Source organism: Eumetopias jubatus, unplaced genomic scaffold (assembly GCF_037043125.1).
Source record: "Eumetopias jubatus isolate StellerSeaLion01/CBP00866 unplaced genomic scaffold, mEumJub1_p1.0 scaffold_10, whole genome shotgun sequence".
NCBI classification, from domain to species: Eukaryota; Metazoa; Chordata; class Mammalia; order Carnivora; family Otariidae; genus Eumetopias; species Eumetopias jubatus.
Genome location: NW_028274816.1, coordinates 98,892,126 through 98,907,135, shown reverse-complemented (window position 1 = coordinate 98,907,135; position 15,010 = coordinate 98,892,126). Strand labels below are relative to the sequence as shown.

At 55.6% G+C, this 15,010-nt stretch overlaps 1 protein-coding gene and 1 pseudogene across 1 annotated transcript; one reads left to right on the top strand and one right to left on the bottom strand.

Annotated features, from left to right (window-relative positions):
- Positions 1-1,758: 1,758 nt before the first annotated feature.
- On the top strand, positions 1,759-2,132 carry LOC148163387 (reprimo-like protein; annotated as a pseudogene).
- Positions 2,133-7,320: 5,188 nt separating this feature from the next.
- LOC114203904 (reprimo-like protein) lies at positions 7,321-7,697 on the bottom strand. The gene is given in 2 exon segments (XM_028097176.2): positions 7,321-7,578; positions 7,581-7,697. Coding segments are annotated over 2 exon segments (375 nt in total).
- Between the last annotated feature and the right edge of the window lie 7,313 nt (positions 7,698-15,010).

The window sequence follows — 15,010 nt, the reverse complement described above, 5'->3', positions numbered from 1 at the left end:
TTTTTAGAAGATTTATTTATATATATTTTAGGAGAGAGAACACACAGGTGCATGAGGTGGGGGGGTGGGAAGGGCAGAGGGAGAGGGAGAGAAATCCTTAAGCCGACTCCCCCACCTCGAGAGGGGAGCCCAAGGCAGCGCTGGATCCCAGGACCCCTGAGATCATGACCTGAGCCAAAATCAAGAGTTTCATGCTCAACCGACTGAGCCACGCAGGTGTCCCCTACACTGGTATATTTCTGCAGAACAATTTGATAGGATGTAACCTTCTGATTCTGCAGGTCCATTTTTCAAAATATAAAGGAAACAATTAGACTATGGAAAAGTCTGCACAGACTTTGTTACAGGGTCTTGACCGTAATATTGCTTTCCACACAAAAAAGGGGGAACAACTAAAATACCCCAAAATAAACACCTTCGTAAAATAGATTGTGTAGTTTCTACCTTGAAACACCATCCCTTCACTTAAACTGCTATTACAGATCAGTGGTTCTCAAAGCACAACCCGGAGGAGTAGCACCAAGAGCTTCCCCTGGGAATTTGTTAGAAATGCACATCCTGGGGTCTCCATCCCCAACCTACTGCTTCAGAAACTCTGGTCTGGGCCCAGCCATCTGGGTCTTAACAAGTCCTCCAGGATATTCAGAACCACTGTTGTAGAAGAATATTTATCACTACTTAAAAATACACAAATGACAAAAGGTTGCAAAACAATAGGGACAAAACAGTGGGTATGAACAGTGAATCCTTATTTGAATATACGTATGTATTGAGACACACAAAGAAAAAAGCCCAGAAGATTTTATACCAAGCTGGTAACGGTCGACGACTCTGGGTGGTGGGATTACGAGGTCTTAGATTTTTTTAATTTTGCTAATCCATACTCTCTAGTTTACAATGATGCGTTTTTTGTAAAAAGGAATGAAGGGGGGGAAACCGAAATAAACTTCTTCTTAAATTAAAATTTAAAAAAAAATCGAGTGAGGCGGGGTAGGGGCAAGGTGGGAGGGACGCCCCGCCGCCACAGCCTGCAGCCCAGGGACAGCGGGGAGGGGCGGGGAGGGGCGGGGAGAGGCTTGCGGGAGCGCTCCGCACCCCCCCGCCACCGCCGCGGCGGCGCGAAGAGAGAGGCGAGGGAAGCCAATGCCGCGCGCGGGTCACGGCTACTCCTGATGTCTAGGAAGATTTACTAGGAGGGGAAGAGCGGAGAAGAGATTTAGGGCCGACTTCAGGAAGAACTTAACGGCTACGAGGACCGAATCCCGGAATGGGCGCCTTGGGGAGATCTTCCACCCCGAAACAGTCTGCCGCTGCCCCCCGGGGCTCGACCGCCGCCGGCCCGCGGGCGGGGCTGCCCGCCTCTCCGACCCCTTCCAGCGCCCGCACTCGGGGGCAGGGAGGGGGGAGCAGCGGGGCCTGGGGGAGGGGTGCGGCGAGGGGGCCGGGGGGGGGGCCGAGGGGGCGGGGCCGTTGCTAGGGGAGGGGCGGCGGGGCGCTCGCGCAGCGCAGCCGGAGAGCGAGAGGAGCGATCGGCTCCCCGGCTCCAGCTCGCGCGCCGCCTGTTGCTCCTCACTCCGGGCCGCCGCTTCCCGCCCGGCGCCCAGGGGCAGGGGGCGCGAGGGGTGCCGGCGCGCGGGCGGCCTCCCGCCTTCCCCTCTCCCCGCGCGCAGCCAGAGCCCAGCGTCTCCGGGAGCGCGGGCGCCCGCCCGCCTCCCCGTGCGCCCCGGCCCGCGCCGAGACCCCGGGCGCCGAGCGGCGATGAATGCGACCTTCCTGAACCACAGCGGCCTGGAGGCGGCGGGCGCCTTGGGCGGCAGCGGCGGGGCAGCCCTGGGGAACCGCAGCCAAGGGCTGGGCACGTGGCTGGGCTGCTGCCTGGGGGGGGGGAGGGGGGCGCGCCGCTGGCCGCCAGCGACGGGGTCCCCGCGGGGCTGGCGCCCGACTTGCGCAGCCTGTGGGTGTCGCGCGTGGCGCAGATCGCTGTGCTCTGCGTGCTGTCGCTCACCGTGGTCTTCGGCGTGTTCTTCCTGGGCTGCAACCTGCTCATCAAGTCGGAGAGCATGATCAACTTTCTGGTGCAGGAGCGCCGGCCTTCCAAGGACATGGGCGCCGCCATCCTGGGGCTGTACTGAGGCCGCCCCGGCGCGCGCACCGCCAGCCCGGCCCTCAAGCAGACGAGAAGGGAGACCAGGACCCTCGTGCCCCGCGCGGGCTCTGCCGCCGCCGGGCAGGCCGCGCGAGGGACAGCCACGGACCTCGGGCCCCCTCCCCCCGCCAGGACCGGGACACCGCGGGTCTCGAGGCAGCGGCGCGGGGAGGGACTTCCACACCCGGCTGGCCCTGTGTGCGCCTCGGCGTGGCTGGGTGGGAGAGGTCGTGCGAGGCCGCCCGGGGCCGAGGTCACGTGCGTGGGAGTTTGGGGTCTCTGTAGGTGGGGCGGGGTGGGGGAAGTCGTTGGAGAATCCGAGTCGCTGAGCTTGTTGGCCTGATTTAGCTTTTGAAAAGAAACCTTGTGATAAAACTGCAGCCGTCTGGCTTCCAGCGGCTTCCCACCCGCACCTCGGCGGGGTGTGTGTGCACGTGTGTTGGGATGTGTTGTTGCCTGGGGCAGGGGCGGGAGGGCGGTTTGTACCCCCTGGGCCGCCTGGCCGCCTGACTGCGGAGCCCAGGGGGCAGGTCCGGGGCTCCTGAGACCCCACTCCCCCGAGGCTAAGGAGGCTATAGCTCCGGAGGGGATAGGGCTGGTCCCGCAGGGAGAATATTTAAATCTTTGGGAAATTTTAATCTATTCCGTGAGATTAAAAAAAAATAAATTCAGTGACTTAAGTGCAAGAGGGGCGAACAGCAAAATTAATACCTCAGGACTGTGAATAAATACAATTTAATGGGGGGGTGGCTAGATCTAGTTACATTACAGGGCCAAAAGCCTCCTCTAAGGGCTGGTTTGGACCCCACCCTTGTCGAGTGTGAACAAGTAGTAGTGGGGCGCTGAAAATATGCCCTTGCTGTCTGGGGAGCGGGGAAAGCAAGTTCAGGTGAAGGCTTTGTGGTGCAAAGGACCCAGGATGTTTAAAATGCAGAAAAGGCTTCCAAATGCTGCCCTGTGGAGGGAATTTGGAACCTCCCATTACCAGTTGCCCCCTGCTGCCCAGACCCCTGCCACCTCTTGCAGATGCACAATTAACTCAAAGCAGTGTTAATGCCTAAGAACATGGGCACTCACTGGCCAAGAGGGAGTGGGTGGCTCTGCTGTCTGGTCTGGGGTGGGCTGGGGTGGGTGGGCAGATAGGAGGAAGGAACGCTGGGCTTTGTAGCTTATGTATAGACCCCATTGTCCTAACCCCAGGCAGGCACCTTGGTGCTTGGAAGATTGGGGGTGGGGGAGAGGGCTCTAATGGATTTCTCCCTAGCCTCTCTTTTGCCACCCGTGGAAGTGAAGGTGAATGAGAAGGAAGATGGCTGAAGCCTTTCTTGGCTTTGGGAAGAGAAGTGAAGGGAACACAGTCCCCTGTCTTCAGCACCGAGTTGCACCCCGGGAGAGGGGGCAGTATCTCAACAAAAGCATAGATGGTCTCGGACTAGGAAGAACCCAGAATCTTCCTGGCTCCTGAGCCCTCCCGGGTAGTCAGAATCCTCATCATTGGGACGTGTCACCTGCCCACCCACCTCCCCACCCCAATCTCAGACCTGGGAGAATTCGTCCAGTTTGACAGGTGAGGCGAGTAAAGGGGCCAGAGACTACTTGTGAAGTGTCCATGGGGCAAAACCTACAATGTGGAGAACATTCTGTTGATAGCTTGGACAGGCAGGTAGTCCAGCGCCATCTGGGGAGAGCAGCCTTGAATGATGTGGGTAGCCTGTGTATCTGGCCTTGTTTGGCACAGGTGTCTGGAGCCTGGCTGACCCAATGCCTGCAGGACTCAGCTCAGACAGCCGCAGGGGTTCCCTTAAAACCCCAAGTGACTGGTAAGTGGGAGTTCCAGGAGGAATAGAGGCTTAGACACTTTCCTGGCTGACCAAGTGAGAATCAGCACTGTGAGAACTTTCCTCTACTAACATGGATCTGCTGCTCCCTGTGACCAGGGCAAGAGCAGGGCATTCAAGAGTTAAGTTGCCTGAATTTGTTGAAAAAGGAAAGCCTTAGTGGGGAAGCCTTGTTCTCACTGCAAGAAAAAAAAAAAGGCCAATGAAGACATGTCTGTGTCCTCACATGTGTATTGGTGCCCTCCATCCCATGACTAGTACACTCGCATGTACAAATACACACACACACGGGCACATGTGCATGAGTGTATGCTCACGCATGCACGCACACTCAAAGACAGGCTCCAGCGTCAAGGAGAACAACAGCGAGTTCAAGTGGGGTCCCCCAGTGTTTGCTGAGCTGTCTTATATAAAGCGTGGGGGCAGGGGAGCGGGAAACACAGAGTTACGTAAGAGCATATGAGGTCTGGGCTGCTGGGGAAAGGTGAGGCTGGATCAGAATCCTGAGCCTGGAGCTTGGAGGATGGAGGAGGGACCTGCTTCTCCAAAGTCTTTTCCCCACCCCTACTCTCAGGCAGGGAGAGCTCCTCTTACAAGGCCTGCCCAGGAGGCTGGGGCCAAATCTCCGAAGGTTCCAGGTTCACAAAAGATGACCTGGGACCCTGGTCTTTGAAATCTTAGTTGCCATGCTTCCTAGCTCTGTGACTCTGGGGAAGTAACTCAACCTCTCTGTGCCTGGGTTTCCTCATCTATAAAACGGGAAGCAACCGACCCCAGAGCTCCCAGGAAATGATGTGTGTAAAGTAGCCTGACATGTAATAGATAATAACGTGACTACCTACCATTATTATGATCATTGTTATTTTGGTTTATTGCATGAATGTTTTCCCTAGCCAAATATATTTGGTTCTCTGAATTGAGATCCTTGGACAGAAAAAGTCATTCATATATGCAACGTATTTTGTCGTTTCCAAAGCACTTTCCTAAGCAGGACAAAAATAATGGATCATGTTAATAAGGTCTTAGATAGTGTGTCAAGCACTGAGCTCCACTCCTGTGAGGAGGGTTTCATTATTACTCCCATTTTGCTGATGAAGAAACTAAGGCTCAAAGAACTTGCCTGACATCACATAGCTAAGAACGTGCCGAGCTAGGATTCACCCCTGCCTGTGTGACCCCAGACTGGACTCTACGTGGTCCTGTTTACTCTCCACAACGGCTTAGTGAGTAAGCGCAGATATTCTCCCGTGGGCGCGTTTGTAGGAGAGGCAACTAAAGTTCAGTTAAACAGGCCTGCCCAAGTTCATTCACTCACCCAGGGTCTCTTGTGAATCCGCTGTGGACCGGGTTCTGCACCAGGCACCGGGGTGAGCAAGGGGGTGGCAGAGCCAGAGTCTAGCTCAGCCTCGGGCCCACGGAGCCCCAGATACTCACATCCCTTCTCACGGCCACTAGCCCTGGGGCTGGGCGCTGGTTCCACCAATATCAAGGACTAAGTCAGACCCTCTGCTTCCCTCCCTCTGAGTCAGGGATGCAATTTCTGGGGTCAGGTGCCCTCACTAGCAAGACAGCCCCTGGAAGGGGGGACAGAGGGAGGGCTGACCCCAGAACGTCTGCTCACTTCCCCGCTTGCTTGTTGGAGCCCACTTCACACGTGCTCAGCTCGCTGCTGGGAGTCCCCCTCCCTGAACCTCCCCAGACCCCAAGCCAGCAACAGACCAAGAGCAGCCCCGAGCATTTAGGGACGTTTCAGAGGCAAAGGGTGACATGTGGTGGTTATGGGTACAGAAAAAAATGGTCCACACCGAGCATTCCAAAGTGAGGGAAAAGACATATGTGTGCACATGCCCGCGGGAACATGCATGTGCGCCCGTGCACGCGCACACACACGCACGCACACACATGTTTTATACAAAAGACTTTAGTAGGATTTCTGAATAGCAGCCCTTGAGTGCAGCTCACGATTCCCTCTTGGTAATCAAGGTCACAAGAGGTATTCGGGATGTCCGGATCCCTGACCCCCAGAGGCCAGCCAAGCCTCTCGGCCCTGAGGCAGCACTTGCTAACTCTTGCAGCCATATGCCTTTAAACTGAGGAACCTGCAATTCCAGTCCATAGATAGAAAGAGCTTAATCCACAGGGAACACTCTCAAATTTTCGGGAGAAAGAAATAAAGCAACAGTCAGAAAACTAGCTCTTATAAGACCAACATCTGGCTTTCTGTGTGTTCTCCCATCTTGGAGGAGCCAAAGGCCACATCGGTGGGGCCTGGTAGCCCTCCGCACGTGGGCTGACCCAGGCGGACAGGCCAGAGGACACCTCCTGACACAGACACCCCTGTGGACACTTTGAGTCTTCCTTTGCACCCTTCCTTGTGCTCTGTTCCGCAAACCAGATTACGATGGTGGTAAACTATCTTTTTCTCTTTTTAAACGGTTGCTTTGCTCCTCGCTTTCAGGGCATTATCTAAATTCGTCCTCAGAGAAATCCTTTAAGGCAGATGTTAGCATTATCCCCACTTTCCTTTTTACTGATGATGAATCTGAGGCCCAAAGAGGTTAGGTAGTGGGCTCGAGGTCACAGCGGCACCTAAACGGTGGCGCAGGTGACATGCAGACCCGGGCCACTGTTTGCCCCTTTTGCACTTAAGTCACTGAATTTTTTTTTTTAATCTCACGGAATAGATTAAAATTTCCCAAAGATTTAAATATTCTCCTGCGGGACCAGCCCTATCCCCTCCGGAGCTATAGCCTCCTTAGCCTCGGGGGAGTGGGGTCTCAGGAGCCCCGGACCTGCCCCCTGGGCTCCGCAGTCAGGAGGCCCGGCGGCCCAGGGGGTACACACCGCCCTCCCGCCCCTGCCCCAGGCAACAACACATCCCAACACACGTGCACACACACCCTGCCGAGGTGCGGGTGGGAAACCGCCGGAAGCCAGACGGCTGCAGTTTTATCACAAGGTTTCTTTTCAAAAGCTAAATCAGGCCAACAAGCTCAGCGACTCGGATTCTCCAACGACTTCCCCCACCCCGCCCCACCTCCAGACACCCCAAACTCCCACGCACGTGACCTCGGCCCCGGGCGGCCTCGCACGACCTCTCCCACCCAGCCACGCCGAGGCGCACACAGGGCCAGCCGGGTGTGGAAGTCCCTCCCCGCGCCGCCGCCTCAAGACCCGCGGTGTCCTGGTCCTGGCGGGGGGAGGGGGCCCGAGGTCCGTGGCTGTCCCTCGCGCGGCCGGCCAGGCGGCGGCAGAGCCCGCGCGGGGCACGAGGGTCCTGGTCTCCTTTCTCGTCTGCTTGAGGGCCGGGCTGGCGGTGCGCGGGCCGGGGCGGCCTCAGTACAGCCCCAGGATGGCGGCGCCCATGTCCTTGGAAGGCCGGCGCTCCTGCACCAGAAAGTTGATCATGCTCTCCGACTTGATGAGCAGGTTGCAGCCCAGGAAGAACACGCCGAAGACCACGGTGAGCGACAGCACGCAGAGCACAGCGATCTGCGCCACGCGCGACAGCCACAGGCTGCGCAAGTCGGGCGCCAGCCCCGCGGGGAACCCGTCGCTGGCGGCCAGCGACGCGCCACCCTCCCCCCCGCCCCCCGGCAGCAGCCCAGCCACGTGCCCAGCCCGTGGCTGCGGTTCCTCAAGGCGGCCCCGCCGCTGCCGCCCAAGGCGCCCGCCGCCTCCAGGCCGCTGTGGTTCAGGAAGGTCGCATTCATCGCCGCTCGGCGCCCGGGGTCTCGGTGCGCGGGCCCGGGCGCACGGGGAAGCGGGCGGGCGCCCGCGCTCCCGGAGACGCTGGGCTCTGGCTGCGCGCGGGGAGAGGGGAAGGCGGGAGGCCGCCCGCGCGCCGGCACCCCTCGCGCCCCCTGCCCCTGGGCGCCGGGCGGGAAGCGGCTGTCTGGCGTGTGGAGCAACAGGCGGCCCGCGAGCTGGAGTCGGGGAGCCAATCGCTCGTCTCGCTCGCCGGCTTCGCTGCGCGAGCGCCCCGCCGCCCCTCCCCTAGCAACGGCCCCGCCCCCTCGGCCCCCCCCGGCCCCCTCGCCGCCCCCCTCCCCCAGGCCCCGCTGCTCCCCCCTCCCTGCCCCCGAGTGCGGGCGCTGGAAGGGGTCGGAGAGGCGGGCAGCCCCGCCCGCGGGCCGGCGGCGGTCGAGCCCTGGGGGACAGCGGCCGACTGTTTCGGGGTGGAAGATCTCCCCAAGGCGCCCATTCCGGGATTCGGTCCTCGTAGCCGTTAAGTTCTTCCTGAAGTCGGCCCTAAATCTCTTCTCCGCTCTTCCCCTCCTAGTAAATCTTCCTAGACATCAGGAGTAGCCGTGACCCGCGGCATTGGCTTCCCTCGCCTCTCTCTTCGTGCCGCAGCGGCGGTGGCGAGGGGTGGGGGGCGCTCCCGCAAGCCCCTCCCCGCCCCTCCCCGCCCCTCCCCGCCCCTCCCCGCTTCCCCGCCCCTCCCCGCTTCCCCGCCCCTCCCCGCTTCCCCGCCCCTCCCCGCTTCCCCGCCCCTCCCCGCTTCCCCGCCCCTCCCCGCCCCTCCCCGCTGTCCCAGGGCTGCAGGCTGTGGTGGCGGGGCGTGCTGCGTCCTTCCCACCCTGCCCCTACCCTGCCTCACTCGATTTTTTTTTTTATTTTAATTTAAGAAGAAGTTTATTGCGGGTTCCCCCATTCATTCCTTTTTACAAAAAACGCATCATTGTAAACTAGAGAGTATGGATTAGCAAAATTAAAAAAATCTAAGACCTCGTAATCCCACCACCCAGAGTCCTCGACCATTACCTGCTTGGTATAAAATCTTTTGGGCTTTTTCCTTTGTGTGTCTCAATACATACGTATATTCAAATAACGATTCACTGTTCATACCCACTGTTTTGTCCCTATTGTTTTGCAACCTTTTGTCATTTGTGTATTTTTAAGTAGTGATAAATATTCTTCTACAACAGTGGTTCTGAATATCCTGGAGGACTTGTTAAGACCCAGATGGCTGGGCCCAGACCAGAGTTTCTGAAGCAGTAGGTTGGGGATGGAGACCCCAGGATGTGCATTTCTAACAAATTCCCAGGGGAAGCTCTTGGTGCTACTCCTCCGGGTTGTGCTTTGAGAACCACTGATCTGTAATAGCAGTTTAAGTGAAGGGATGGTGTTTCAAGGTAGAAACTACACAATCTATTTTACGACGGTGTTTATTTTGGGGTATTTTAGTTGTTCCCCCTTTTTTGTGTGGAAAGCAATATTACGGTCAAGACCCTGTAACAAAGTCTGTGCAGACTTTTCCATAGTCTAATTGTTTCCTTTATATTTTGAAAAATGGACCTGCAGAATCAGAAGGTTACATCCTATCAAATTGTTCTGCAGAAATATACCAGTGTAGGGGACACCTGCGTGGCTCAGTCGGTTGAGCATGAAACTCTTGATTTTGGCTCAGGTCATGATCTCAGGGGTCCTGGGATCCAGCGCTGCCTTGGGCTCCCCTCTCGAGGTGGGGGAGTCGGCTTAAGGATTTCTCTCCCTCTCCCTCTGCCCCTCCCACCCCCACATCATGCACCTGCGTGTTCTCTCTCCTAAAATATATATAGATAAATCTTCTAAAAATGAATTAGAAATATACCAGTTTACACTCCAGCCCTGAGGGGAAGGGGGGCATTGCCCCCGATCCTGGTTATTGTCATTATTTTAGAAATCTGCCTGACTTTATGGGATGTGGGATGGTTTCTCACCCTGATGTAATTTGCATTGTTTGAGCTGTGGAGAAGAAGGGAAAGCGTTTAGCAGTCTTTTCCATAGTCCAGGCAGAAGATGCTGCAGGAGGCTTGGATGCTGCTCTTGGTGGCAGAGGGAGAGACCGGGCGATGGAAAGGCTTGGCGAGTGGGAGTGAGGGGACTCACGACGCCCCAGGGTGAAGCATCTCAAAGCCACGGCCCCACCATTAGAACTAATTCACGTGTGTGCGCCTCCTGGGAAGCTCTTACGTTTTTCATTTTAGAGACAAGGAAACTGACACACACACAGACACAGGAGAGATTGGGGGAAGAAGACCTGGCTCACCCTCCTGGGTCCTGGAAGAACCGCCTGGCACAAGGGTCTCCCGGCCCTGACCACCCCTGAGAGCCGGGATAGAACAGAGAGACAACAGGTTTCTGGCCAGATATGTTGCCCTCTGCTTTTGACCAGTGGATTTCTTTAGAGAAATGCTTGGTTCTGTCCTTTGCCCAAGGTTCTCCCGAGACCAGCCCCTGAGCTTGGATATGCCCTGGACATGGAGTCTGTGCTCTTGACTCGATGCCGCGGGCGCGGAGGTCAAGCTGCCTGCTGTGCAGAAAGCAGGGGTGGGAGGAGGAATGCTGGGGACCAGAGAGGCCTGCCTACACCAGCAAGAGGCTGTGAGGGGACTGATGGCTGGCCTTTCCTTTATTAAACCCCTACTGTATGCTCGGGGCGTTAAATATATTAGTACCTCACTGAATTCTTTTTTTTTTTTAAGATTTTATTTATTTATTTGACAGAGAGATAGAGAGAGCGCACAAATAGGCAGAGTGGCAGGCCGAGGGAGAGGGAGAAGCAGGCTCTCTGCTGAGCAGGGAGCTGGACGTGGGGCTCGATCCCAGGACCCCAGGATCATGACCCGAGCCGAAGGCAGCTGCTTAACTGACTGAGCCACCCAGGCACCCCTGTACCCCCCTGAATTCTTACACCATCCCTTGGGTTCCACTGGATTGTCTTCTTGAGATGAAGAAACTCAGAGTGGTTAATTGGCTTACTGAAGATCACACAGCTAGTTAAGTATCAGAACCAGAATTTGAGCCCAGATATGTCTTGTTCCAAAGCTATGTTCTTAAGTATTCCTACCCTCCCCCTTCCATCATCCCTGAGCTGGTTTCTGTAGCTACCTGGGGGAAGAGGAAGATGTTGTCTTTGACCTGGGGCCGGGAAAGCAGAGAGAGAACATGGGCTTGTGGAAATAAACAAAGACCACCCAAATGAGAAGACGCAAAGGCTGCGTTCCCAGCCCACTACCCCAAGGGAGTCAGCTACCAATCACTTGAGTTCAGCCGAGAATTGAAGGCCTGCAGAAGAATAGGAAAGCTTTAGAGTGGGACAAAGGGAAGGCTTCAGGTTCTGATCAGAGGCTCTCTCGGCATGGGGAAGCTTTAGGTGTGCTAACTAGAAGGGGGGTACCCTATGTGATTGGTTAGGGGAGCCTATTGGACTTTTCCCAGTTTGTCCTACATTGGACGTGGGGGCAAAATTAGGGAGGCTGTCAGCTAGCGGTCCAGTCTGGGCTGTGTTTGGGCCAAGTGCTACAGGGGTGGCCTCGTGGCTGCTCCGAGGGGTTCGCCTCCTTAGCTGTTGCTGCAGGGAGCGGGTCAGAATTCTATTTTTACAGGTGGCGCAGCCATTGTCTGTGGGTATATTGAGTCTGTCAGACTGCTCGCCAGAGCTCTGGAAGAGGGGCCTTCCTGGCTCGGACCTGGACCGAGGCTCCTTATCTCATGCTCCTTCCTTCTGCTTCTCCTTTCTGCCCTTTCTGGAGCCACCGGTCCCAGTACGTCTGGTGGCTATTTGATGTGCATTAACTCTTAATTCTTTATTTTTTTAAGATCTTATTTATTTATTTGACAGAGAGAGCACAGCGAGAGAGGGAACACAAGCAGGGGGAGTGGGAAGGGAGAAGCAGACTCCCCGCTGAGCAGGGAGCCCGATGCAGGACTTGATCCCAGGACCCTGAGATCATGACCTGAGCCAAAGGCAGCCGTTGACCCGACTGAGCTACCCAGGCGCCCCATCTCTTAATTCTTATGACAGCCCCGAAAGGGAAGCATCTTAGTTATTACTGCTGCATCACAGCTTATCCCCAATTGTAGCAAACATTTACGACTTCACACAGCTTTCGGGGGGCCCGGAAGCTGGACGCAGCTTAGCTGGGAACTTCCAGTCAGTGTCTCATGAGGTTGCAGCCAGGGTGGTGGCTGGCGCCACGGTCGCCTGAGAGCTTGCCTGGGGGTAGAGGATTGGCTTCTGAGAAAGCTCCCTGACATGGCACTTGTCTCGAGACCTCAGTTCCTGTCCATGTAGACCTTTCCACGGGGCTGACATACAGCTGGCTTGCCTCAGAGCCACTCTTGAAAAATGCGCCAGATGGATGGTGAGCAACTGGTGGGAGGGAGAGGGGCAGAAGAGTGAGGCTGCAGTGTAAAATGTGTTGGCTCTCTTTGTTATTTAAGTTTCACAGCCACCTTAGGGAGAGAAACCATTAGCCCCATTTGACGGATGAGAAAATGGAGGCTCAGGAAGGAGAGAGATTCTGCCGGAGGACACAGAGCTGGTTGGTGACTGACACAGCCAGAATGCAACCCTTTGCTACCTTAAAACCTGACCCCGGCTTTTTCCAACACTTGGTGTGTGGACGGGTCTGGGGGGGCTTCATTGCTAGGGAAAGACCCCCCCCATCCCCCAGAGCTTGTGGGAGGCCTCGGGAGCCTAAGAAGTTGTCTGTCACCTGGGCTGCCTTCTCTGCTCCAGAGACAAGGAAGCCAGGGCCTCTGGGCCCAGCTGCCACCCACACAGAACTATTTTTACCCTCCACCTCAGTGACAAGTCGGCATCTTCCAGCTCTGGAAAGGCCATCTGGGCAGTCTGGCTGTTCCAGGAAGAGCCTCTACCCTGAGGCCACCGTTTATGCCCTGCTGTCCCCTGCAGCTGTTTCTAGAGGAACCTTTGGCTTTCTGGCATGTCATGGCTGCCCAGCGTCAGTCAGGTGCCTCCCTCGCCTGGATTCAGGGGTTTATAAAACCTCCTTAATTAGTATCACTTACTAGATGGACCTTTCTGAACTAAAACGTTTAAATCTGCAGATATTTTAAATTTTTCACATTTCGAACAATGTTAAAACGTGTCGTGTGCATAAGCCATTTTTTTAAGGATTTTATTTATTTATTTGAGAGAGAGAGTATGAGCGGGTGGGGGGAGGGGAGGAGAGGGAGAAACAGACTCCCCACTGAGCAGGGAGCCTGACGTGAGGCTCGATCCCAGGGCCCCCGAGGTCATGGCCTGAGCCGAAGGCAGACAGATGCTCAACCTACTGAGCCACCCAGGTGTCCCCTGCATGAGCCATTTTAATGATGAGATAAGAATGATTTTATTTTGCATCTTCAAACTACACACACATACACACACACACACACAGATGAAAAATGTAAATGGATGGCCATTGTATAACATACTTCAGGGGGAAGTCTAAGAACCTTTGGACATAATTCATTTTCTGAAGTGGTCTCCAACAACCCCCTAGGATCCTGATTACACTATTCATTTGTTTGGCAAACTCTCCCTGGAGCGGGCAAAGGTTGCCTTCTGCCAGGTTCCTATCCAAATGATCTCATGTTTCACACTGGCAGAGGGGAAGTTAATAATGATTTACTGCATCGCTCACAGAATTAAAATAAACACAGTTGCCCGATTCAGCGTTTGTCCCGCACACCAAGTGGAGGGCAGTGGAGGGCCCCCAGGCAGCTCAGGCCATGGGAGCTTTACCCACAGCAGCGGGAGAGACACCTCAGAGGTGTCTGCGCAGGAGTAGAAAGGGCCAGTTCCTGTGTACGCACCTCGGAACAGGTAACCGAGACAGGTATCACAGGGATCGTGGAGCTTCACGGCCCGCCTCTCGCCACCCGCCACCTCACCTCCCACCACCGGTCTGATTTGTGTTTTAGAGAGTACCTGGATTTTGGAGATCTAGGATCTGTTTCTGCCTCTGCCCCTAATTGGCTACTGTGACCGTGAGCAAGTCAGCCATCCTCCCTAGGCCTTGACTGGCTCATCTATAAATCAAAGGACCTGGATCAGATAATCTTCAATAAATCTACATTTACAAAAACAGGTGGTGGGCCAGATGGGCCATAGTCTACCTTTGCTTTACATTTCCTGTGGGGTTCAGAGAGCCTGGGGCCCAAGATCTGTGCCTGGTCTGCACCTAAAGCCCTGCCTGGGCCTCCATGATCCCATCCATAAAATAAGGAGCACGTTAATACCTGCATTCTACAAACTGCTCAACAGAGGTGACACTGACCTAAAGAGGTCTGATCAATACAGCACTTCTCGGGGACTTTAATACATTGGTGTGCATTGTCAATTTCCTGGGGGGGGGGGATGCAGGATGCTTGGTTTAACTAACACAAAGTAATATTTTTTGCACCATGTACCACTCAGCACGGCTTGGGAAATGCCCCGTGAGCTCCCTGAAATCTCATTTCCTTCCCTGTAAAACAGGGGTGACCATAGCGCCTGCCCCCTGAACTGTCAGGAAGGCTGAATGGGGTAATGCCTGGAAACGGGCCTGGCACAGAGTAGATGTTCAGTAAATGCTGGCAGCTATTATTTATAATAAGGTTCTTCCTTTCCAGCTCTGACATTCTGGGTTTCCAACTGCAGCATGTAATTAAACTCCAAAGCATCTGGCTTCCCAAGTTGAAAGAACAAGCCCAGAGGAAGGAAAAAGGAAGAGAAAGATCCTTCTGGCTTGTCCATTTGTGCACCAGCCTCACTGCCCAGTTGTCACAACAGGGGAACATAGCGAGATGCCAACCCCTAACGACAAGGCTTGGGGGGGATTCTGGGGTTCTCTGCTTAGCTCAGATGCTGTGGAGCGTATTTCAGAGGCAGACTGGGGGGAGGTGGGATCAGTGCTGCTTTAGAGTCAAACAGGAGAACCCAACAGCATCCCCCGCATGGATCAGCTTCCCTTTCCCACTGTCTCGGGCACACTGATCCCGACCACTTTCCGGTATGTGTGACATGCTGGGGGAGCAGTGAAAGGGAGAGCTGAGTCAGAAAAGGTAAATAGGAGAATTCAGGCCAGGAAAGGCAATCCGCAGAGAAAGAGCATCTGCTATGTCTCAGAAGCCCACAGGAGCGCCGGGCTGTGCTGGCGGGGACCCAGGGGTGGGGTGGTAGTATAGAGGGCCGTCAGGAGAGAAGGCTAAAGAGGGGGCGGGCACCAGGACCCCAGAGACTTTATCAGCCATACACGTCAATTACACT